General features: G+C 42.1%; 2 protein-coding genes across 5 annotated transcripts in view; one reads left to right on the top strand and one right to left on the bottom strand.

Annotated features, from left to right (window-relative positions):
* LOC148645036 (uncharacterized) overlaps positions 1 to 16,643 on the top strand; it is a 20,924-nt gene extending 4,281 nt beyond the window's left edge. For 3 of the 4 annotated variants that reach the window (XM_088613375.1, XM_088613376.1, XM_088613377.1), the window contains exons 6-20: positions 185 to 356; positions 1,606 to 1,731; positions 2,043 to 2,111; positions 2,745 to 2,867; positions 3,328 to 3,483; positions 3,674 to 3,727; positions 5,315 to 5,523; positions 5,649 to 5,728; positions 5,959 to 6,069; positions 7,174 to 7,254; positions 7,538 to 7,642; positions 8,447 to 8,565; positions 8,966 to 9,091; positions 9,379 to 9,427; positions 10,093 to 11,239. In XM_088613375.1, the coding sequence (XP_088469501.1) occupies positions 185 to 356; positions 1,606 to 1,731; positions 2,043 to 2,111; positions 2,745 to 2,867; positions 3,328 to 3,483; positions 3,674 to 3,727; positions 5,315 to 5,523; positions 5,649 to 5,728; positions 5,959 to 6,069; positions 7,174 to 7,254; positions 7,538 to 7,642; positions 8,447 to 8,565; positions 8,966 to 9,091; positions 9,379 to 9,427; positions 10,093 to 10,161 (1,649 nt within the window). In that variant the 3' untranslated portion in view covers positions 10,162 to 11,239. Of the gene's footprint in view, positions 1 to 184; positions 357 to 1,605; positions 1,732 to 2,042; positions 2,112 to 2,744; positions 2,868 to 3,327; positions 3,484 to 3,673; positions 3,728 to 5,314; positions 5,524 to 5,648; positions 5,729 to 5,958; positions 6,070 to 7,173; positions 7,255 to 7,537; positions 7,643 to 8,446; positions 8,566 to 8,965; positions 9,092 to 9,378; positions 9,428 to 10,092; positions 11,240 to 16,324 lie in introns of those variants that run through there. The other variant, XM_088613378.1, reaches the window with a different exon arrangement.
* Positions 13,736 to 26,047, bottom strand: smcr8a (Smith-Magenis syndrome chromosome region, candidate 8a). The gene is made up of 2 exons (XM_088613372.1): positions 23,127 to 26,047; positions 13,736 to 19,546 (listed from the first exon to the last, which is right to left on the bottom strand). Exons 1-2 carry the CDS (start codon positions 25,460 to 25,462, stop codon positions 19,102 to 19,104), a joined length of 2,781 nt encoding a protein of 926 aa, XP_088469498.1. The 5' UTR covers positions 25,463 to 26,047; the 3' UTR covers positions 13,736 to 19,101.

Genomic DNA, 26,047 nt, shown 5'->3' with positions numbered 1-26,047 from the left:
CACCTTGGAGGAGAGTTGGTTTTAATTCTTCATTACACTCAAACTCTGAACTACCTTGTTGATCCAATTAGTGGATTAACAGGGCTAATATAACGCCTTTCCTCAGTTTTCAGGTGGTCTATAACGAATCTGAAATCTGAGGGGGGAGGAGTTTGGCTTAAAAAGTTTTTCATTTTCTTTTCAGAATTTCACCTGATGCAGTTTGAAGCCGATTTATCATCCGAGTACAGCAAGTTCTTACAGGGACGGTTGATTTCTCTGGAAAGTCTCTACGCTTGTTCGTGCTACTGCCATGCGGCCATGGCGAAGAAATGCCAGCGGTGCTCTTCGAATCACGCAACCGTGCTCGCTTACGAGTAAGTCTGCAGCCCCGGACCTGGAGAGCCCCAGTCCAGACCGTCTTCCAGGCCTCCGGCTTCTAAAGACTGGTGACGCCTGTAAAGGGTTGAATCGACTAATCTGTCCAATTAAGAGAACTCTGGTTCTTGAAGACTGGAAAGTGCAAGTTGGAGGAGTTGATTTAATAGTGACCTGCAAAACCTGATGAATTGGGGCTCTCCAGGACCAGGGTTAAAGATCCCTGGTTTATAGAATTTTTTACAAATGTGAAAGCTTTTTTTCCCCTCAGTTTCAGTCTTTCATAGCCATATAATAACATTGGGTATACATAGCAATATGTGCAGTTTGGGCTGTTGCGTCGCGGAGAGCTGGATATCGGAGGGCCTGGTGTCTTCTGGGTGTTTCTCCACCCACCTTCACAGCTGGTCTGATTCCTTAATAATTACTGCACTCTGAGGTGATTTATAGGTAGCTCCTTCTTGAATGAAGTGAATGTCTTGGGTAATCGGCTGTAATCCGATTTAGAAAATTTGGTTAACTGTTCAATTTGCTACTTGGGTTGGAACAAAAACCAATAGATGCAAGACCCTCCAGGGACTGAGCTTGAGAGCCCAGGGCAGGTGTCAAGATGAGAAAGGTCAGTTGGACCCACAGACGTCTCCCTTGCCATTCCCAGATTCTTTTGCCTTTCTCCACACTTGTTCTTTTTATTTAACGATGAAAGGGTTAACAGGTGTTACAAAATAATTTTCTGCTTTCACCTCTTACATAATTATTTACATTATGTCAGCATAGAAGGGAGGTTATATATGTAAATATGTTCAGTAAAAACACAACAAACACCTTATGGTCCACACAAAGATCTTCTTTCACAGGATAAAATTGGGTCTCGGAAGGGTCTTAAATTCAATGCAGGTGTGCCAGTATTTGCTAAACCTCTCCGTCTGTAGTCTCAGAAAAAGGTTTCTTTTCCATTATATCTATTCCTGCACAAAACTGGTCCATTTAAGGGTTAAATGTATTTTTGGGCATGACTGGAATACTTATAAATGAGTTGCTCCTTGCTTTCCACTGAAGCTCCAGCTGCTTCCTTTTTGTTTTGCTTAAATTTTAGAACTGATTAAAGTTCTTTTTTTTTTCCAACAAAACTTCCACAACTGGAGAACTTGTAGAGCTTTGTTGAAATCTGCATACGTTCTTCCACTGATCCTCGGAAAGTTTGATCATTGTCTTTTTTCCCCCCGTTTTATTTTAATATCTCCTCAGCTATTCCGAAGTGTATAAGATTGTATTCCTGTTCTTGGATAAAGCAGAGAGAGAAAAAGCAAGAAAATCTGCAGTAATGTTGCTGGGAGCAGCCAAATATATTGTAGCACACAAGCAACCATCTAGGTATGTTGTACATCATGAATTCATTTTTGACCACAATGTGCAAGGTCCGTGAAGGGAAATGGTAAACCTCTGAAGGTATTTCTTGCTTTTGCAGTAACGCTGTCTTGATCTGTTTTCTAACATACTGTAGCATGATGTGATCTTCCACATTTTCTGGTTGGTTTCCCTACCTAGTGGTATTGAATATTTGTGTATATTGTTTTTCAAGTCAATGTGATAATTTCCCACAGAAAATACCACAAATAGTAAATCTAATAGTTTATGCATATTCCTAAGAACATTCATTTAAATGACTTAATGTTTTTGTACAGCCTTTGTTTATCAAGCGATACAGATTATAGAGCACGTGCTTCTGAAGCCATCCCTTTATTGCTGTTAAGGTAAGTCCTGTTTATTGTACAGTTGAAGTTCTATTAAATATAACTACTCAAAGAAGTGGTAGTAGTTATATCTCCTCAGTCACATCTAAATCCTGTTAATATCGGTACACAGGCTGCAATGAACAAGGAGAGTTTAATTCCACACTGAAAAGTAGAACAAAAAATATTGATCTTTCTGCTTTTCAGTGTGGCTTTAACCTCTACATGTGCCTTATTAGAACGTATGCTAACCTTAAGTTTGGTTGTGGTCATCAACCCTGAATCACACTGCATAGGGAAGCTTTTTATATTGTAGGGCGATTGTCTCATAATGAATCCATTGAGTGAAAACGTATGTATTTCAAAGTTGGTTTTGACGGCTATTTATCACCAAGTACTAAACATAGCCATCTGAGCAGACTGCTTTCTGACAGTCCATGCTGATCATGTACTGTATCTGCAGTGGAAAGGTGTCGGTTTGTATGTGGTGAAATAACACTCTTTGGAAAATCGCACAGGTTCTAGATGCAGAGCATGCTGACTGGCTGTTTTACCGTGGAATTTCTCACTTGGAAATTCATTTGAGCACTTACGAATAAGTAAAATCTGATTATTTTTTTTTCATTGCTGTGATAAAACTTTTGTTTGTTGCAGGATTACCAATATACTTCAGACTTTACTGGTTACCTCTGATTTCAGTCCCTCGTTTTCAAAGAAGCTAAAAACGTTCGTTCAGTCACTTGTTCTGCCAGCTAATTGCACATCGTTTTATAATAGGTAAGCTTTACCTTAGTCAAAGATCAATGCTATAATATTGTGATCACTTTGAAATGTTATAAACGGCTTTGTAAAACTTGTCTGGTGAGGCACTGTGTCACAGTGGACAGCATTGCTGCCTCACAGCACCAGGGTCCAGGGTTCATTTCCAGACCTTTGGTGCTGTCTGTGTGGAGTTTGTATGTTCTTAATTGGTTAATTGGTTTCTGGGAAGATTCTCACTGGTGTGTGTGTGTGTGTGTGTGAAGGACTGGCATCCCATCCAGGATGTACCCCTCCTTGTGCCCATTGCCAGGATAGGTTCTGGCTCCCCTGCGATCCTGAATTGGATGACATTCTAGTAGAAAATGGATGAATGAACACTTCTCGGTGGTCTGATCATGTTCTCGCACGTTTTGTTAACGGTGTGATCGGAGAAAGTCTACCAGCCTTGAGAGGTTTGCCCGGATTTGTGTTCCAGCGTCAACGTCATCCCCTGGGACGATGCTTTACTGTCGGCTGTCCTGAGAGGACAGAACATCTCTGGAGAGCGAATTGTGAAGGGAAGGAAAGAGACCCTGTTTGAGCCCATACAGGTGGTGAAGACCAGGGTGGCGAAACTCAAGGAGCAACAGAAGTAAGGCACTGCCAGTTCTTTAAAACATGGTTGGCACATTCTTCTTTTTACTACAAAAAAGTCCAGTTTAGTTCTTAGCCAAGACGAGAACTGCAAGACACTTAAAATGTGATGTTCCTGGAGACCTAGTTTCTTGCAAGCTCTGCTGTGTAGGAAGCTACTGTGAACATTTTTCATTTTTTCTTCTCAGGTACAGGGAGCTGGCTCGATACCTCAAGGTTGTGAAAAGCACTGAGAAGGCTTGGTAAGTACAAGTGTAGACTTTCCGGTTTTAAATTCTTAGGATGACATTTCTTTCGCCTTGCCATCAACGGATACTGATTGCCCGACTTTCAGATCTTTTAAGGCTGGTAGAATTTGTCTGATCATGCCATTAATGAAACCTGCTGGCACACAATGAGACCACGGACAAGCTTCTCTTTTCCGAACATTTAATCAAATTTAGGGTTGTGAGGGAGTTGGAGCCTGTCTGAGCTTGCAATGGGCACAAGACAGGATGGGAAGCCAGTCCATGCCAGGGCACACAGGTGCAAACACACACTCACGCCAGGGCACTTTTCCCAGAAGGCATTTAACCTTCTTGTGTATCTTTGGACTGTGGGGAGGGGTACTGGACCACTTCAGCATTTTAATTCAGGGGTCTCTGACCCTTGTCCCAGGGAGCCCCAGTCCACTTCATTTCGAAAAATGGGTAAGACTGATGAATCAAGGAAGTAATCTGTTCAGTTATGAAACTTTTGGTGTCTGAGGGGTGAGTTGTAGTAAACGATCTCTGCTTCCTTTAGAAATGGTTGACTGAATGTAATATGCAAGGACTAATTCATAACTGCAACAGGTGTCTTTGTACCTGGACAGCCCTGCAAAAACTCTCCAGACCAGGGCTGGTAGTCCTTGGTCTAATGTATATAAACCACAGGTGCAAAATCTAGTCCTCGGTCAATTATGTCAATAAGTAAGTGCAGATTTTCATCCCATATCTGCAATTCCTGCAGTCCTCCAGGACTGAAGTTGTGCATCACTGGTATAAATCCTCCTTTTATTCCAAGCCACTGGCATGACCTGGAAAAAGCTGCGCATTTAGTGTGGGGTTCTCCAGGTCTGATCTTTTAAGGGTAATAGTGCAGCAGGTTTTATTTAAACTAAGCTTAAGCCTGAGATGCACTAATTTAACCCTCTTCTAGATATGTTGTGCTGGTCATGCTATAAGGAGACCTGCAAAACCTGCTGAATTATTGTACTCTGGGGCCAGATTTCTGGTGGGTGAGTTCTAGTTTGGTACTAAATCTAGTACCTGCAAATGTACCCATGTCAATAAAACTCCTCTGCTATTTCTACTGGAGATCAATGGAATCCTTATTCACACTGATCTCTGAGGACATGCACAGTACAACAGACAACATCACACCATGTAGATGCATTGCAAACATAATGAATAATAACAACCAGGAACAATAAATATGTAGTAGTGGGTGGAAAAAGAACATGGTAGACCATGCAAAAAGTACATAGTGTAGATGTGTATTGCAGCTGTTGAGGATGTGTACTGTGGTACGGTAAAAGCTGTTCTTGAGTCAAGTGGTCTGTGCTTTAATAGTGCGGTACTGCTTGCCTAGGTGCAGGGAGGAGAACAGTTTAGTTCAGTCTAGTGTTGACATTTGGACTGAAGTGTCAATGAATCAGCTGGTTACAGCTTCTTCACGAGACATTGTCAGACTTGTCTTAACTTTTAAATAAAACTCTGGTCCAGTAGTATATGTACAGTGGTCTAGTTAGTAGCTTGGGCCCCCTTTTTCGAATTTTTAAAAGGATTTTGTTTTTTGTTTTTTTGTAGTTTACAAAGCATGAGGGATTACTTGCCGCTCTTCTTGTGCAAGGCTGGGGAGTTCATGTTGGCAAGCGACAGTTTTTTCTTCAACTCGGCTGCGTTTTGCTGCATTGCCTGTCGGCTGAGTCCCATGCAGTTCGGCGTGTACCTGAAAATCCTGCGCAGTGGACAAGTGCTGGAGCCGTGTGCCTCGGCGAAGTGGGAATTAGTCAAAGGTTACTCGAGGCAATTTGCACCCTTTGAGGAAAAGAACGGAGTTAATAAACCCTTCGGTTTGTTTAACTCCGTATGTGCAGTATGATTTTTTTTTATAATGTTCAATTTTTCTTTTTTGCTTTAGGTGCCAAGCCTCTGAAGAAGTGTGATCTTATCAAGACTGGCATTAGAATAATGAACTACAACTCGGCAGTGTTCAGTCATGTAAGAACTGTTAATGTTTCTCACCCACATTCATGCTATGCATATAAAAATGTATTATTCTGGACAAAAGGCTCCAAAAGCCACATCCTAATGTTGAGGTGCTGCTTTTACAGCAGCAATTGCTGAAAGTATTTCAACAAGTTGCTTGTGTCTGTACCAGAAAAGCCTTCTTCCCGTTTTGCTTTTGTATGTGGTAAGAATAATGTGAAGCATTGATGCATTTGTATTAGCCTGCAAGCTGGGCGGATCTCATCCAGGCAGCGTGCAGCTCTGAGGAGTTGGCAGAAGGTGGCCTTTTCACCTGTGTGTCATTGCAAGAACCCGATGAAGGATTTCAGCAGGTAGAGATCTTCAGTTATTGTCCTAGCTGACTGTCCGTGAACTTAACATGTGTCTCCTATAATGAGTTGAGTTCTCATTTCTCATCTCCTAAAATATTGTGACCCTTTGTCATGGTGCTTAAGTATTTTCCTTCAATATGATTTTATTAATAACGTATAATAACTTGATTTTTCTCCCCATTTGCAATGTCTGGTGACTACCTTAAGGAATAGCTACCTTAAGAGAACGCTCCTTTCCTATCTTAATGAAGCCTGCACTAAAAATGATTAGCTCATTAATTCAAAGGGGAACTGTGGTTCCGATTTCTCAGACTGGTTATTAAAATTTCAGACACAAAATAAATTCATATAGAATTTATTATATAGGTATAGAAAAAAATTACGATTTAACCACAAAATCGTGAACTTTGTGAAAGTACCAGAAGTCACCAAGTTGTCACAAACCCCCGGTCTCACCACGGGTGAGAGCGAGAGTTCCCACGAATTGTGACATGATGCGCCCTTCCCGCTCACTAGTCACATCACGCTAGTCACTGTAAAGACTAATGTAGTGTGATGTAAAGACTGTGTGGCAGATTTCACTGCAGAAAGTTTCCAACGTGATCTGCGTGCAGAGTTAACAATGTTCGTTAATTGGAAATCGAAGGCAATATTTCTATTGGATTAAAAGAGATGTAGTCACAAGCCTGTTTGTTTACAATGTAATAGGGCTGCCACACATCGCTGGAAGGTTTGTTGCCTCATTCTGAATCCCAGAACATGGCACTGCGCATACATGGATATTTAGTCAATATTGTGATGTAAATTGGAGGTTTTACAGGTTACTGTGTGAATTTGATTTTTATTGTGATAGGAAATGCACTTATCAATGTTAATTCTTTCTAACCCCGAAATAGAAAATAACATTGCAGTTCCCTTTTAAAATAAAGGGGAAGAATTAAATGCCTGTTTATTTCGAGTATGGTCAGGTTTTGGCTGTAAGATTGCTTGTGGAATGTGGGCATACGAAGACGTGTTATTAAGAGCTGAGTAATTCTGCATCTTATTTTTCCAGCACATGATGTCCAATTTAATTCTGGTTTTACCTGCTCTTTCTTTTCACAGAAAACAAGAGAAATTGCCAGTGGTCTTATTGAGGATCTTAAAGCAAATCAAAGCATCAGCATTCCAAGACATTTTTACAAGGTGACTCATCTTTAATCAAAGGAGTGTTTTTGTTTCAAGCACTCATTAGTACTTGGCTGCACAAGATTTATTTTCAGTGCTTTTGTAAAGCATGTTTGAAGTCATTGCACCCAGTTTCTTCCCTTCTGCATTACGAGTTGCAGGAAAACCCTGTTTTTTCTGATGCTTCATCCACTTCATTTGTGAATTTTAAAAATATAGCTTGCATGTAATGTTTTTTTCACAGATTATTCAGGATGGTAAATAAGATGCATTATTTTTAATTTTATTTTTCACCCTATAGCAATTCCCAGACCAGACTCTCCTGATGCTGGTTACTCAATCCCTGGCCTATAGACTGACTGTTCCCCAGAGGATTTCTGTCCTCGTTATTGTGATGGCTTTTAAGGTATAGAAATCGCTGTATTTCACTTTAACTTAAAATGAAGTTATAATAATGATTTATTTTATATAGCGCCTTTAAAGGTGGCTTCTCAAAGTGCTTTATAGAATGACAACAGCAACAAGAACAATAAAAAACACACAAGATAAACACGATGCGAATACACAGAGGAAACAGTAGATGGTGGTACTAAGTACAGTAGGAGCAGAGGAGTAAAGAACCAGTTAAGTAAAGGCTCTTCTAAAGAAGGTTTTGAGTCCTGGATTTGAAGGAGTTTAGAGAAGGTGACTCTCTGATTCCTTGGGGAGACAGTTCCAGAGCTTGGGGGCATAACAGGAGAAGGCCCTGTTACCCATAGAATGTAGATGGGCTTGGGGGACAGTTAGGAGACCAGAATTAGAGGAGCAAAGGTTGCCAGGTGGGGAGTAGGGCGATAATAGATCAGACATGTACTGAGGTGCCAAGCCATGCAGAGCCTTATAGGTGAGCATGAGGATTTTGAAGTCGACACGGCACTTGACAGAAAGCCAGTGCAAGGACTCCAGGACAGGAGTAATGTGAGCACTTGCGCTAGACCTGGTCAGGATTCTAGCTGCCGAATTTTAGACATACTGGAGTTTGTTCAATGTGGATTTGGATACCCCAGCCGTAATTTTCTTGTTTGTGTCAAGTGTTCTGCAAAAAATCTTGCAGATTGTGCCAGTAAAGCATTCTAATTTCTGTTACTATTTCTAGTTCAAGAGATAGACATGATTGGTAGTAAACAATCATATGAAGTGGACTGATTTTTTTTCTTTACATTGATTTCAGCAAAATATCTGGGCGCTGAAATTCCTCTTCCGAAGTCTCAGTGTAAGCCCCGATGCCCTGGTTGTATTTGTTGATAGCCTCCTTGAGGATCTTTACAAGGATAATCTGCTGCTTTTCAGGTATTGCTGCCATTATGAGAGGCATAATAGATTGTCTATTTTTAAATTGCTAGTTACTTCAGTCCTTTAGGGGGTGTGCAAGCGATTCATTTTTCCGATGTTTTTTCCTTTGTTACTGGTACATTAAATCGCCTGAGGAGTACGACTTGGTAGTGCCATCCGGGGAATTCTGCATGCACTGCTGGCATCCTGTCTCCTCCCACTGTTTAGGTGCCAGCCACGTACAGTACTTCATATGAATGTGTCCTAAAAGTGGACTGGTGTCCCATCCAGTGTGGCTTGGCTGTCCCCTGTGTCTCCTGTTTAAGTCCTGTTTTCCCACAACCCTCTTGGGATAATGGAGAAACTCTTTTCTGCTGGCCCTGTACAATTGAGACTCCACTTTCCCTTTTTTCCCCAGAAAGTGCAGTGACACAGACTACGAGTTCATCAGCGATTTCATCTTCTTCTGCCTGTCGTGCAGCTGCTCCTCTGTGGTGCAAGTGAGCCAACGACTTGTCGACAGTTTCTTGTATCAGTGGAATGAGTAAGATATTTTTTTTTCCCTGTCTAACGTGTAGCAAATTATTTTGACTAAAATGTCTTCTAAAAAAGCCATATCCTCTAAAATCGCCAATTTTCTTTTTGGTAATGCAAACATGTGCATAGTTTTTCCAGTTGTTTTTCAATCTCCACTCTCCAGCCCATATGTCGTGTGCTTATCGGAATAATTCTGCAAGTGCAATTTTAGACTTGAATTTATCAGCCTTTTCATACAGTTCATGTTTAATTTTTTGACATTTGTATATGTGCTTTTTTTTAAAAATGTTCCAGGCGGCGGTTTCGCTGGCAGTTCTACCTTGGCTCAAAGCTTCAAAGATCTGTAAGGAATCTATTTTTTCCTTTTAAGTTGATCTTGTTGTGGTACATTAGTTGAGTACACATGGTGAGGTTTCCTGTATTTGGAACAGTTTGCAGATGGATTAGTTATGGCCTTTTTCACTACATTTTGGATAAAGGCTGTGCCCCTGCCTAGATTTTATTCAGGCCCTTGGTGAAATGGAAACAAATGAACATTGCATCATATTTGATATAATTGAGTACAAGGGTAACATTGACACCTCAAAGTATTCTTTTAAGTAAAATCCAACACATTGACAGTACTTTTTCGAACACTGGAAGTGCTTTGGTTGCCTCCAGGAGAACTGCATGCATGTCTCAGGGGTTCCTGTTTTCCTGGGGGTGTAGGAGGAGGTAATACCTGGAGATTAGTCAGTAGTAGAGTGCGTGATCATAGTTAAGATCAGAGCTCTTCGAAGACTGCAGATGAATGATCATTGACTCGTTCAAGCTGGGGTGGATAGAAATGAATCTGTTGATTTCCACTCTAGCGTTTGGAAAGTCTCCCACATTTTGACATTAAAACGCTAGTTTAGTGGAAAATGCAGGATAAAGGTTAAATTTGCTGGCTTAACCTGTAAATGTTGAAAAGTAGTAAGTTTGGCAATTTGCAATATCCCATTTAAACATGTTGGTATCTTTTTCTAGGATCTTCCTCATCTGGCTGTATCGAGCCGGTTTCAGACGCTGATGAGGAGGTTGAAGGGTGCTGCTTGAACATGGCCTTGGCCACAGGTTACGTATTGTCTGAAGATCTGCACTAGTGGACTTCAATTCCAGTCATGAAGAACTGGTGTAGCTATAGGCTTTAACTCCACTTATTGAGCTATTTTATGGACAGATTTAGACCAGTTCCACATCTCCCAGCTCTGGAAATGCAGTTTAAAGCAAGCTAAAAAATCTACATGCACTAGCCCATAACTGAAGACTACTAATCTACATGGTTCAGAAAAGACAACTGTACTTGACTACCATTCATTATTTATTCAACTGTTTATTCAAGGCCTGTACAGTGTTTCTATCAAAGCACTGTAATCATTTACGACCTCTTGAAACTTTCGTTTTCTTAAAAGGTTTCAAAGCTTCTTTAGCCTTTTTTTTTAAATATTAGGAAGCTACATTTTTTTTTAAGTTGCAAAAAATTGTCCATATTGTGAATTGCAGGAAACCTCTTTTGTACAGCACAATAGTTTCTGATGGATGTACAGAACTGTACAGTTTGTATTATTAGCAATTTGTCATATTTTAAGTTCTCACAATAGCAAGCAATTCCTTTTGCTTGCTTTAAGAAGACTGTTTAAGAAAATTGAATGTGATAGAGCTGTTTCAAATCATATACCATTAAAAAGGCACATCATTTACATCTCGGTTTTATTTTCAGAGGAACAGGAATGGGGATTGCACTCATTAAATATTTCATGAGTGGCCTTTCTATCAAAGCCACTAGTTTTGCTTTGTAAATTCCAGGAAGCCATCATCTTTATTTTCATTGCAAAGATGAGAAATCTGGACTATGCAGTACAGTACCCATTTAGTTTACAAAAGGTAAATCATTCACTATTTCATGAATGTTGAATTTTGTAATTACTGTATATATTAAGTGCCTTTTGCACTTTAGAAGTAAGCAGCACTTTAGAAGTAATTATACAGTATAAATGAAATTACTTTTTGTGGGTTATGAGGTGTTTGTCAATTGTACATTTACTTTCTATTTCTGTCTATTACTAATACACACCTTGTTATGATCTTAATTTGCAGAAGGGCATTAAAATTAAGTTATTTGCATTTTTTAAAATGTTTTGATCTTGTCGTGAGCGGTCTTAAAAATCCCAAAACAAAATGGGAAAGGAAATCTTTAAAAGCCAGCAGTGCTGTTTGATTTGAATTGAAGTAACCTTAGCATAAAAACAAACTTATTCACGATCGGCTGTTTTTGTAGAGGGATCGCTGACTTTCATTTCCCTCTATGCATTCTCTGACCGCGAGTCTAATTCTGGATCGCTGGGGAGCCTATGCCCTCTTTGCAAGCAACAGGCAAAAGGCAGAGTACACCCTGGGTGGGATGCCAATTCATCGTATGGCACACACTCACAGGCAGGGCTGATTGTTTTCCAGAAACCAATTAACCTTCCAGTGTCTTGTGCACCTGAGGCAACTCAAGCACACTGGGGCAGAACATGCAAACTCCATGCACGTATTCCCCACGTCCAGCACTGAACCCAGGCCCTCAGCACTGTGTAGCAGTGGTAGCTACTATGTCACAGTGCCATCCTACCATTTATATACCTTACATAAGTTCACAATGGACCCCCTGCTCACATGTTAACTGATGTAATGAAGGCTGTAGGCTAGCAGCGGGCGTGGCCACTATTGAAAGCAATGCAGCCTGTATCTCTGTGACTCTTGCTTTGGACCGGTTTACAAATGCTGTCATATGGGATTCTTTCCTGTTCCTCTCGGAGAGCCTGGGCCAGAATGTCTGTTCATGTGGTCGTCTTGTTTTCTTCAGTGGTCAATGGTAAAAATACTTGTCAAAATGACAAAAGGTAAGGTTTTTTTTTTTTGTATGTGCAATATACCTTATCAGGGAAGGCATGTACATTTTTAGATAGATACTTTCTTGATCCCGGGAGGGAAATTGTAGTGCAACAGCAGCTTAACACAGTCAACACAAAACAGCGTAACGAATGATACAGTAATAATAATACAATACATACAATCAGTACAGTGAGAAGTGCTCTAAGAAGAGTTACCCACCGTCCAGAACATACAAAGAACAAACCAGAACAGTTCACAAAAAGCTGTATTGCACAATATAAGTATGAATATAAGTTTTTTGTGCCCTTTGGTACCGGGGCAAGGCATGATGTCTTCCAGAGCACAGGGACTGTCTCCAAGCGTAGGCTCGGGTTGAACAGTTGCTGGAGCACTCCACTCAGCTGATCAGCACAAGCCCTCAAAACTCTGGGACAGACGTCATCTGGTCCTGTGGCCTTACCCTGGTGAAGTCTCCTCAATTCCCTCTTCACCTGGTCAGCCTGGCCTGGGGGATGGTGCTCATAGCGCCGTCAGTGCTGCAGGTGTTAATGGGGGAGGTGTTGGACAGTGGCAGCTGCGGGGGATGGGGGGGATGAGTAGCTGTTGGGGGTCGTAGCTGTAGGCGGCCATGATTGTGGGAGGATGGAGGAGGTGTTGGGCAGTCGCAGCTGTGGTTAGGGAGCGTGTGGCTGTGGGGGGGATGGGTGTTGAGCCACGGAGGGCTCTGAATCAAACCTGTTAAAAAACTGGTTCAGCTCATTGGCCATCTCCAGGTTCCCCTCTGATACACCCCCAGCCTGTTTGAAGCCAGTGATCTCTCTCTTGCTGCTCCATACGTCCCTCACCCTATTCCTTTGCAGCTTGTCCTCTACCTTCCTCCTGTAGGCGTCCTTGCTCTCTCTTAACTTCTGCTTTAGTTCCCTCTGTACAAGCTTAACCTCTTCCCTGTCCTCCTCTTCCTTGTCATTCAAAAGAGCCTTCAGGTCGCTGGTGATCCAGGGTTTGTTGTTGGGAAAGCAGTGTACGTCTTTGGTGGGAATGGTGCTGTCTACGCAAAAGTTAATGTAGTCAGTAACGCAGTCCACCATGTTGTCTATGTCGTCTGCATGTGGCTTGCACAGCACATCCCAGTCGGGAGCCTCCAAAGCACCACGTAGATCCTCCATAGCCCCCTGAGACCATCTCATCACAGTCCTCATGGTCGCAGGTTGGCTCTGGACAATAGGCTTGTATAGTGGTATAAGCAGGACAAGGTTGTGATCTGATCTGATCGGCCGGGGGGGGAAGGGCTGTGGAACTATATGCGTCCTAAGCATTGGCATAAAATAATATAATAATTTTATATCATACAGTCATTCTAAAATATATATTTGGTGGCACCAGTCTTCTTAGAGAAACCTTAAATTAAGGGTTATGGTTTGGCAGCGAAGTTCTCTACCCTATACCAGTGCTTTTCCTTTTCTCATTCACAGTGATGATTTAAGGTACAGGTGCTTTCAGGTCATTTTAATTAGCCTTCAAATGTTAATTACATTGTCGTAATTTGGGGGGAAGCATGATGAAAGGTAACCCTAGGACGAAAGATGTTTCCAACATGCTTTGGATTAAACATTTTGTGTTTTTTCAGATTTACATGAGGCTTCTTAAGTACTATTTAAACTCCTGTTTTTAAAGAAATTACTTTATTTCCACATTTTGAGTGAAGGGTAATGTGAAAAGACTGGACATGAAAAACCACACAAATACAACCAGACAGATTTGAACCTTTTATTAAATTAATGCTTTCGTAGTCGGGTGTTTCGCAGTTGAATGACTTCGAGCAAACGAAACATAAAATGAATAAAAGCAACAAAAAACCATTTTAAACCATCAAACACTTGTGTGCAAACTTAAATAAAACAATTATGCCAAACATTTGCATGATTAAAAGCTTTTTCAACCAACTAAAGGTTGGTCATAGATGGTTTACCTTGTAGTCACTCATTACACATAAGAGAGGATAGTGTAGAGAATGGCTTCACAGTTTATTCAAACAAAAAGATCAAATCATTTGACCTGTACAAAGAATGGGTTACATGCAGGCAATTAAACAGTACAAATTATAGTGCAATTCTTGTTGCTTTACATTACCAGCAATGGAAGATTAGGAAGAGGTGTAATATTAATGCTTTGTTAGATTCAATGAATTAGCTAATTTAATAAATCTGTTTACAGTCAGTGTAAAGGAGAAGTATTCAAGTTTGGGGAAAAACAATCTTAAGTGTAGAGGACAGACTATAGGCTCTGAGATTCAAACTGCACAATACTCTTCCAGTTTTGCATGGAACTTAGGCAGTTTTTGTACAAATAAATGCTTGTGTCATGAGGAAAATGTTTAAGGCCTGAGAAATAAAAGTACATGGCATCTGAATTTCCAGTTTAAAGAAAAAATGCACATATGGTTCCTTCATACAAACGAACCAACAGCAGACTGTTGTGTTCGCAATCTTCAGAACACCCTTTTTGGCGTCGGTTTCCGTCAGTGAAGCAAATAAGTTAAATAGAAACGTAACTTGGCAAATATAATTACAAGTATAATTCATCATATCAGTTTATTGAAGAAGGAAGGTTTCTATGGCACGTTTTGAAAGACTAGCACATACTGTAACACCAGTAACCAATATGCTTTGGGGGAAAAAAAAGATGTGCCTATTACTCAATATTCAATATAAGTACATCCAAAACAACTTGTTTTCTGTAGATTAATTAAACATTTTAATGAAATGTAATGCAAGTTTTGCATGGGAGGAAATTAATAGATTAATCCTTTTTATTACTGATTTATTAAATGAGCAGTTCAGCTTAATTGTGATTTTTGTGTGTGCAGCATGCCCATACTTTTACAGTGAATACAAAAACTGCTCACTTTCAAATCCTCTTGGGTACATGACTGCAACAACAGCCCAGTAAGGAAGGTGCCTTCTTCCAAGACGGAACTAAGTAAAAATAAGACTTCCCCACAGCGAAAGGAGGAAGTTCAAACTTGAAATTCAAATGTTCATACATGGCAGTTGATCCCAGTACTGCTGCTCCTGAGATCCACACTTCTGCTGGTCTGTGGTCCAGCCTGGCTCTCGGGTACCCATCCCCTCAGTGACTCAATAACAGGATGAACTACAACTGTTTTAATTACGTTCAAGTCTTAAACATGGTGGGAGTTAGCATTTTTACTATTGCATTTCATAAGTAACATGAAATTCCAAACTCCTGAGTACAAAAATAACTCACACATGTTCCAAGGAAGCAACATATTAGTTCAATTAAGGCTTCAATTAAGTAATTCAACTGGGCTGGAATGAAAACCAGCAGGTTTGTGATCCTCTAGGATTGGGATTAGCAACCTCAACAGGGAGATATCGGGATATCCGACAAGATAATGGCTTGTAGATCAGGGTATCTAGTGCCAAGCTCTGCAGAACTCTTAACAAAACACCTTTAAATTTCTGATTTGCGCCAGTTACACTCAAAAGTATTTTTGGAGCAATTTTCATTGACTAGAGCCTCTAAGGTTTTCTATTTGATTGCCTTCTAAGAACAACATCTGGTGTACAAATGTTTATATCAAGATTTTCTGACTTTGAAACTATTAGAAACGAGATTTATAATACGGTGGTCATCTTATAAAGTCATCTACTTTCCGCACAAACACGCTTAATACATTCTGTGATGAAGAGAGAAATGGTTTTGTTTTATTGTTACCTTCGTACCGACGTGACCGATGGCCAGGTTGAGCACTAAATTATCTGATTTACATAATGAGATGTATGTAGTATTAAAAAACAAATGGTCAAACCAAACCATTAACGACTTACATTTATATAGTGAAATAAAAAATAAATCTGTCAATTACCAACAGTTACCTGCATGCCAGGGAAGACACAAGTCTAGTAAAATAAAACATTTGTAAGAGTGCACATATACAACAGCAATGTTATGGTATACTACACAGCTACCAGCATTAAGAAAAGCCATGCTCATACCCAAGTACCTGTGCATGTTTCAAACTATGGACGGAGGTATATAAACGCCCTACTTTAATGAATGTGTTCCACAACAATTTCAAGTTACTACTGGGGCACAATGGGGGAGATGACAGGGCAGTTTCAAAAATATCTCAAATACATTGGAGCATGCAGTGTTGGTGCATCTTCGCAGCACTTATTTTTTCCATGCATAACCAATAGGCTTCTCATTTTGTACTGGTTTCTCCACAATTGCTGAGTATTCTGTAGTGCAGACCGTGTGTGTCTGTGCAGGGTCTAAGCCTGGCAAAAATCTTTCTTTGTGCTTTCTCTCTCTCAAGATGCTACTTAACCAAGAAGGACGTGTTCAGCCCTAGGCAGACCGCGATGGAAGAATACAGTTTAAAACCAGAACACGTTGGGAACCCCAAAATGACAAAAACACTTTTTTCCTTTTTTCAATTCAGAACTGAAATTGACTGGGACACTATGGCTTAGCTGAGGTAATCAGGCTCTGGGACTCCCTGATTATCTGATGCAGGATGTTCACTTAACAAGAATCGATTTTTGGTTACACATGGCTTTACAGCGGATACTTCTGCAAAACTGAAAATATTCTATTATGTACAATTTAAAAAGAATACTAACACATTATAAAAATATCTGCCTCCTGTGTCTTCTGTTGCCAACATTTAGTTAGCAAACAACACTTTCTAAGGGGTTTCTGTCAAAACAGACACAAGAACGAAATTACTAATGCTGGTTAGTTTTGAAAAACTGAAAAGCCTTTGAAAGCAGCCATAGCTCTTCAGAAGGCAAACTCCCCAAAGCCTCCCAGTTATAGTCTTATTTCCAGTTACAAAAATGAGCACATTGTAGACACATTCATTACAAAAATGTTTCCCAAAAAGGCGAAAATAAATATGAAAAATTCTCACATTTCTCCAGCTGTATTTTAAATTATAGCAGCAGACAGATACATTATTTTGAGATGAGTCTTAAATAATTCTCATTAGTCCTTATTAGAACAGATACTATGAAATGGAGACTTTTGCTATGAAATGGAGACTATATTTTGTTAAAAGAAAACAGTTCGCTCTGTATTAATAAGGTTGAATCCCTTTTGGCTAGGAGGAGCAAAAGTATTGTTGCTAAATTTAATAAAGCAATAATACTGGTTTGTTTTGCACAAAAACAAGCTTTGCATAGATAATGATAACTGACTCTATATCACTGTCAATAGTCAGATAAAAGTCTCATTTATCTAATGATAAGTCACGCAATGCTCTTTAGAAATTAAGGAGATTCAATCATGGCTTTTGTAGTGCTCCTAGTCATGTATTATGATATAACCTGAATTTCATCCTCAGTGGAGGAAGTTATTCTGCAGTGCATGCTAGACCATTTTCACACACTACTGGATCGATTCTAGTATGAGTGTTAAGGAAAAATAAAAAGACAACAAAAAGTTACAGTAACATTGAAGCGCTTAATTTAACCCCCTTTGGCATTGAAAAGAAGCACACGTAAGGCATGCCAGATATTTTTCTAAATGAAACCCCAGCCATGCTGATCTTTTAACTCTTTGTCCATCATGTTCAACACAGGATTGCCATTCTAGAGGCACGCGCAGTGTGTGCCACTTGCTTAAAATAACTGCTTCTAAGAGGACTGAGCTTCTCAAGTTAGGCTAGACGGTGAGATACATTCCACCTAACCTATCCTAATCGGAGTTTGACACTCGGTGCCTATCCACCTACATAAGAAAACAACACAACATACATATATTATCATCAGAGATTCAAGCGGGGAGCTGCAGAGGAACGTCAACTAATTGTTCATCATTTGCGTCTGTAGCAGGTTGCCGCTGTAGGCTTTTAGGAGACTTTCAGTATTTGCCAGCGTTGGTCGATTAGCACAGACCAAACCTTGAGGATGGGCGAAGGATCTGCAGAATACAGCTACAGTAAATAACGACTGCTTTTTGGCAATGATTCCTTTGTCACTGGATAAAAAAAAAACAGAGCTTCACCTCCAGGACAGCTGAGAGTGTGAAATAAACAAGCTCAATGGTTGGTAGTCTAAATCAGAAAGGATAAATCAGAAACTCGGGGTCCTAGAGGATAATTCAGGAAACAGGCTGGGCAAATCTCTTCCAAGAAAGTTCTTATATTTTCGGAATTCATTCCTAACCCCTGCATTAAGACAAGAAAAAAAACAACAACATTTCAACATGCACTGCTGACACGTCTGGCCACACACTGCGTTGCTCGACTTGCCATCTAAAGAGCCAAAGAGCACAATGACTCAAAACAGAATAAAATCCAGATTAAATTAAAAGTTTGGCCTGCCTGCCAATCAACAATCACCAGCCAAGAAATCTTGGGTATTCAATGGGTGGAGGGAAACAGCAACTTGAAAAGAACCCATCATAGGTTATTAGGTTTGCAATTTTTAATTGTTGGTAGGATTTGAAAAGCCAAAAGGCTCTTTTTTAAAAGTGAACCAAAATGTCTCTGGTTCTGTTTCGTGTAGAAATGCTTAGGTCTCCTTTGGAAGGGTTCAGTATGCACCACAATCCAAGTTCTCCTTCCTATAGATGACCCTCCAATAGTCTCTCACGTATGACAAGTTATGCTTTCTATACTGTTGTTTTTTTCAATATAAAAAAATATGTAATAAGAAATATCACCACTTGTATACTTAATATGAGTAGGCCAAATGTTTATTGTCACTAATTGCTGCTAAAGTTCGCAGATGTTAAAATAGTACTGTTAACTGCAGTAGCAAAAGTCTGTTCTGCTGATATTTGGACACATTATTCAGATTCAGAGTTTGACAACATGGCAAAAAAAAAAAAAAGAATTAAATAGCATTGGGAACTTCAACTGTAACAGCATTCGTTATTTAAATGCATAAAATGCCGAATACCTCCATTTTCTGCTACAGCAACCACCCAAAGACGTCAGCTCTGACAATGGCAGGAAGCAGGTCATCCCAAGAAACGCAGGAGGGAAACAAGAACCCAATCATTCATTTACATTCATTTCACCTCTCCCCTCTCGGCGTGGCGGGGGGAGAGAAGGACCAGGAACTGCACAACTGCCAACCAATTCAACTAGATTTTGTACAAAAAGCTGGTGACGTAGTTAAATGCAAACGCGCCCTTTCTCGGCCCCTGCAGGTAGAACTGTTTGATGAGCTCAGACAGGAAGTGCACGATCCTTGCATCCTCCTCCTTGCAGCCCAGGATGTGGTGCAGGAAGCTGGCCCTGCGGGAGGCCACGGACTCCTGCCCTTCCTCGGGGCTGATGGGGAGGTGCAGGTGATGGCAGAAGGTGTAGAGGAAGGCCCTGGAGCTCAGCTGGGTCAGCATGCTCTGAACGTGCATGAAGTAGGTGCTGCCTCGCTTAATCTGCGTCCGGTGGTCGGCCAGCCTGCTGACCAGTGAGCCTCTGTACGCGGGGGAACGCAGGGTCTTGTGATCAGTGTCCAGGATGCTGATGTAGCGGCTATAGCGATTCAGGGAATACAGCATGCTGGAACCTGTGGGGGAGGCCATCCTGACAAATCAGAGGGAAGCAAAAGACTAGGTTAGCTTACCTTAGTCCTTCCTGGCAATGAGTCACGCTATTCAGTAACCTTATCACTTAATTGTGACATGTTCTTACCACCAAATCTTACAAAGTGTGAGTTTGCTATGGAAATAGTAGATTATAAACGAAGTATCATAAGAAACGCAATTCTCTACACATGTACGCTTGTAGAAAAATACAAAGTTTACAGTGCTTGGCGTCATTTTGATTAATTGAAGATTCATGACTAAGTGCGATACACTCGAGCGACTTTGTTGCAGGAACACAAAGTCACCACATGGAGAGAGGAGTGGGCACAGGTGATGAGGGGATTTAACCTGCTGAATGTGAAACCTGGGGAAAAATCAAGAAAGAAATGCAGAAAGAAACCAATATGCCCCAATGCATCACGCATTTTACGCTACTGGCATGTTGAAGCAACACCTCGGATGATGTCATCTTTAGCGATGAGCCTAAGTATGGTGAGGGACTGTAGTGGGTGTATGGCGGACATCTAGAATGATACACTAATTGACAAGGGAAGTCCAAGCGTGATCATCTGGGCAGGACTGGCAGGAGAACTTTAGTTGTAGAGATCGATGGCACCCCGACGCACTGGATGATGTTGATCAACAGATCAAGTCCTAGACCTCGCCTGCTGCCCTTTCTGTGGGATGACAACATCCTCTTCATGCTGCTCACGTAACAACAGTGTTCTTGCAATGACAGAGTGACGGGTTACTCTGTGGCCAACTCGCCAGACCCAGGCACCACTGAACATGTGGTGGATGAGCTGGGATGACATGGAGTATCTCGGGCTCAGAGACCAGTGACCTGGCATGTGCCTGTCCACACTTTATGAGCAGAATGGGACAACATCCCACAAGATTAATTTGCAGCCTTTTGCCTTCTTTTAATTTTTCAGTTCTTTCTCAGTTTTTGTAAAGTGCCTTATGGAAAAGCAATAAATAGGAACAAAACTGATTAATAAGGTGGTATCTGTAACCTGGTCAAAGCTTGCATTTCAGATATATACCTTGCATGGCTTTGAACAGTGGCCACACTTGTTACTAGCCTATGACTTTCACAGAAGACTCCCTGTTGATGAAAATGTTAATCAGCTTAACAAACGAATCTCATGACCTAATGATGCCTTTTCAAGAAATTGTCAGTGCACCTGCTACCAAAGACGAGATGTAATTTCTCTAATGACCACGAATTTGTTGCAAAGTTCTTTTTTTACAAGTTTCTTTTGATGCTCAGCACATACATTATATATGCACAAACCCATAACGAGCTTTTAACCTTCCTCTTGTCTCATGCTTCACTGAGCAAAGAAATCCTGTATTTATCCTGCTTAGAACCCATATCCCTCAATAAAAGATTAAGGATTTAAATAGAAACCTGCTGGCGAAAAGAATCCAAAAGGTTAACTCTCTGACGTAGCTATTAGAAAGCTGATTATTGAAAGTACTGAATTTGGCCTTTCCTCTTAGAAAACGAGACATCTGCCCTAAGATTGCAGCCTACGAATTATGAATGCAGCTCTGAGACATGTCAGATTCTCCCAGAGCAATCTCGCGCACCACCCCCGGCCAATGGCTCTCTGCAGGCACCATTCTCAGTGGGAACGCAGGTCAGGCTTCTAGAGGAAGTCTGCACTCTGTGAAACAAACTGAGGAACGGAAGAGCTGGCAATCAAGATGCTCGAAGGTGAGGGGGCAAGAGGAGTCGGCCTCCACGTCCCCATTCTCTGTGTGGGGTTACAGGGCTCGTCGCTGTGAGCCGAGACGTGTGGAGATTCCAATTCAGTAGGAAGAACAAAGAAATAACTGGAACTACAGAAATTCTGTAAAAAAATAATGGGATTCTTGATAGAAAGGCACTAAATGCAAGGGAAACTACACTGGTTATATATAGAGAGAGAGAAATAAATTTGATGGATTTTGTATATTGATTAAATGTATTTGGTGTCATTTTCATTAATTAGTCTTGATGATCATGACACCATCTCAGTGTTCGTATTCACACCTTATCAAGATGAATGAGGAGCTCCAACTATGACGGTCTGGTAGGAGTGTCAAGTCGCTACATTTCCACTTTTACTGATTGATGGTGATCAAGTCCTGGGATCTGACTCGCTGTCTAGCCTGTGGACTAAATATGTCAACGTTCCAGCAGGACAATGCGTGCTCTGCTGACCTGCTTGTAGTATCACAGCACAGCAGATAAGCTGTTGGATCCCCTACATGCCAGTGTTGAGCCCTGTTAAATGATGCATGTGGGATGAGTGGAGATGATGTGTAGCACCTAGGACTCAGAGTGGGCAGACTGTATAAGAGCAATAGGACGCAATCTAGACGCATCTGCAACCTGGTGCAAAGTATGCGTCACAGCAGAACAGACTGTGCTGCTTCCAACAATGACTTTCACTGCAGCACCTCTGTTGATCAACACATTACAAGAGGTGTTGTTTTTTCATGCTCGGTATACAGCATGAATAAAAATAAAAAATCTAATCGTGTGACTGTAAGCAAGAAATGCTGAAACTCTTTGAGACCGACAACCGAATCATAACTACTTTCAGCTTTATGGATCTCGTTCAATGGAAGTCAGACAAAATCCTGTGAGGTGTAAGGACACTACGAAGGGAGGCTTCTCTTGCACTGAAAGGTGGTTTTTGAAGTACGCACGTCCACACGTTGTCCAAACTGGACAAAGTCAGCCATTTTATCATAAGACCATGTCCTCATTCACTCACTCATGTACCATGTGAGGGACATTATCAAGTAATCTTCTGTTACATTTTTAACATATACTTGTCCTTATTTTAATTATAATTCTTGTAATTCCTTTGATCTCGTCAGTATCATTCTTTTTAATACTAATACTCCATGAAAATTGCTTTTCTTATTTACTTAAGGCCTCGGCAAATGTGACACTGCATTAAGTATTCGTTACGCGATGCAAAAGTTGCTCTAGGAAATCCTATTTATTATAAAAATGGAAACCCCTCTCCGAGATGTAAGCCAGAATCACAGCAGCTAGAAAGGGGCAGAGACGTGATTATAAATTAATGATGAGCACCAGGCGTTGTTTCAAAAGCAGTGGAGTACAGACACTGGCAGGGCACTGTTGCTGGCTGTGGAGGAATCCACACTCTAATCAGGCAGAATGTGGAGCCTTTGCCATTACGTCCTGGAACTGCAAACCGTCGAAAATGTATATATGTATATACATGTATATATAAATCTATATGTATTTCATATCGAAAAATGCAAACGTGGCCTGACGATAAGCGTGTGCAGAGAATGGCCTATGGAAAACAAGAAAGCTGAATCCTTTTTTTGTTCCAACATCCAAAGAATGTCGTCAAACACGACAGTATTAATACACCCGGTTCTGTGACGCTGCCGCCCTCAACTCCCACAATTCAAATTCAGATCTTCATGAAGATAATGACTGTCTTATTCAAAAACACAAGGTTGCACCACCAAAATTGAACTCTGTATTTGTTATCTCTTATTTGCCAACTGTTTCTAAGCATGTAGAGGTCTCCCGGGCTTACCTGTGCAGGCCAATAAGCTTCCAGTTCTGCAGGTCTGTTATTTGGAAGGGGGATGTTACCCAGGGTTTGACAGCCTCGGCGTACTTGCCCAGATTGGGGACAAAGATGGATAAGGCATTCACCAGCTTGCGCACGGTTCCTTCGTCAGCACCCAGCACCACCAGAGTCCTCCCGCTCAGCAGGCAGAAAATGGCCTGCTGGGCAAACGGGTATTGTCTTATAAATCTCAGGGCGCTCTGCCCCGCCTTCTTCTTGTGCTTCACAGTAACGGGGTTGCCAGGGAGGAACGGGGACGACGCCCTGTCGGAGCTGGTGGAGGCACTCATGAAGCTGGTGCTGTCCGAGGCGTCATCCAGGTTCATCCTGGACACCTCGTCGGAGAGATAGTTGGGGTTCAGCTCGGAAGCGGGGTGCCCCCCTGGAGCGCCCTCCTCCGCCAGGCAGAAATCCACCTGCAGAGCTGGGTCCCCTTGCCGGCACGACAGGGGCTCCTCTTTGACCACCCCGTTGGCACAGCACTCCTGCGCGAGCTCGGTCGAGGGCTCCTCGCACACCCGGCCCTCCTGTCCCAGGCAGCAGCTGGAATCCACCCGGATGTTTTCGTAACGGCCGGCTTCCTGCACGTCCAAGTGCTGCCTCGGAGCAGGGAAGCCCTGCTGGTAAGAGTCGCCGCCCCAGGCCTCCACACCGGGGTCCTCTTCGTGAACGGCGCAGGCGTACGATGCTCTCAGATCTTCGGGTATGACGGATTCCGTGGTGCTTAAGACTTCGATGCTGTCCTCGCTATTAGTCCTCCTGCTCGCCTCTTTCCTTCTGTCCACTTCTGGATTCTGTCCTTGGTGGACTGCCAGACTCTCGGATTTCATCACGGGTCCCTGAGCTGGGAAGGACCTCTCAGTCCCTAGTACTTCAATGCTTTCCCCACTGCCCACACTTCCCTTCATTTCAGCATTCATGGACTCTTCCAAATTGTCCTGGGTGATGTCACAGGGGCCGGACTCTGTCAGCTCGGTGTCGTGCAATCCATCCTCACTTACGTCCTGTTCCATTTTAATAGGAACGGTCTCTACGCAGGAGGTGTAGGACTCTAGGCTCATTGGCTCGCCTGGAAAGACAGGGGAGGAAGGAGGCATGTTGCAGACCAGAGTAAGCTTCTCCTCATACGGCTGCTTCTCAGCTCCTTCTTCTTCTTCTTCCTCCCACTCTTTGTAATCCTCAAACAGGAAGTCGGTGATTTTCTGCTGCTTCAGCAGGGCTCGCTCGATCTGGCTGGTGTGGATGTAGCACAGGTCTCCTCTGAACATCTTCTCGATGTGCGTCAGCTGGTCCATCGTTTGATTGAAGAAGTACAAATCACAGAGCTCCTCTAGAGTTTTTAGGCGCTTGTCAAAGCATTTAGCAGACTTTGCTTTTATGAGCTGAGGGGTGTAAGACGCTCTGCGTGCACAGCTCGAGTCTTCGGCCAATTCTTCACGATTCGGGTCATTACTAACTGAGTCCTGGTCTGCTTCGGCGGAGTCAGGCGGGTTGTCAAGCTCATAGGGTAGAAACTCAGGGTCTTTAGTTTTGCGGTTCGGGTAGGAGGAGATCTGCTTCAGAAGATCTTTGTGTTCATAGATGGATTTTTCGACGTTGGCTAGCTCGTTCGCTTTCTCTATTGCTTGGGTGGAGTAGCAGCCGTTGGTCTTCTTCTGCAGCTCCGTTTCCCTGTGGAGAACAGTCCGGGTGTATTCCAGGTCCTTCAGCTTCTTTTCCAGCTCGCTGGCGAACGCCTTCCGGTTTCCCGTTTTCAAGCACTCGGAAGCCTTGGAGAACTCGGACGAGAGCTCCAGGAACTGCCGCATTATCTTGGTCTCGTCGGCCGAGACGTAGGCCATACAGAAGGGCCTGACGAAGCCGCGGGCTTCCAGGTCATACAGGGTCAGGTGATGGATGTAGGCAAAGGCTCCTTCTTTCGAATCCCCGAGCACGACTTTCGAGTCCTCCACAAAGTTGAGCTTTGGGTAGCCACAGCCCGGGGGGTGTCCCACAAACGAGGCTTGGTAGTCCACAGACATGATCCGGAGGGAGAAATAGTTGAGATCAAAGGTTCCACAAACCTTGGAGTCATTTGGGATGGTTATGAGCGGCTGCGGGCCGACCTGCTCGGAAAACTCGGAGATGAGGATGAAATCCTTGGTGAATTTCGCAAAGGAAGTCTTGGACCAGGGATTGGCATTCCCAGCATGGGGGAACAGAGGCACAGAAAACTCCTCCGGGATTAAAGAAGGATCTACATACGTGTCCCCATAATCGTCATCTTTCGTCAGAGCCACCAGGTCAGGGGAACCAATCATTTTTTGTCTTTTAAGAATGACATGGGGAAAAAGGTACTATCGAATGATCATACAGTCTGTTCTGAAGGTCTATACATAAGGATCCATGTAGGTGTTCCAATATGAGTTAGCTCCTTCAGTGTGTGCAACATTGACCCAACACGACACCGCCAGTTGCGCCGAATCACCAAATAAACACAAACAGGAATAGTGTCCTCGATCCCTTCTTTATCACCTCCAGCAGACCCTGACCCGACAGTACTAACCAATGTTAAACATTTCCCCAGTTTTATGTCCTTCCCGGCTCGCCCACAAACACGACTGCTGTTATAGAGGGAACTCGAGCACAAACACACTGCTGAAGCTAAAACCACAAAATATAATCACAGCAACTGTAAAGTCAAGCACTTGCCGGTAAGACAGATGTACGGAGTCCCTTTAAGCGTTCCACGATTAAAAATTAAAAAAAATCCGTTTCGGTTCAAATTTACCTTCGGAAAACATGACAGCGAGTGATCAACGAAAGGAGAAACAGCGCTTATTTGTCACTATCGAAGAGAAGCATTAGAAATTAGCAGCCATTTTTACCCATATGACTGGCGATAC

This window comes from Lepisosteus platostomus, chromosome 19, assembly GCF_059453375.1.
Source record: "Lepisosteus platostomus isolate fLepPlt1 chromosome 19, fLepPlt1.hap1, whole genome shotgun sequence".
Lineage (NCBI taxonomy): Eukaryota > Metazoa > Chordata > Actinopteri > Semionotiformes > Lepisosteidae > Lepisosteus > Lepisosteus platostomus.
This window is presented reverse-complemented; position numbering and strand designations above follow the sequence as displayed.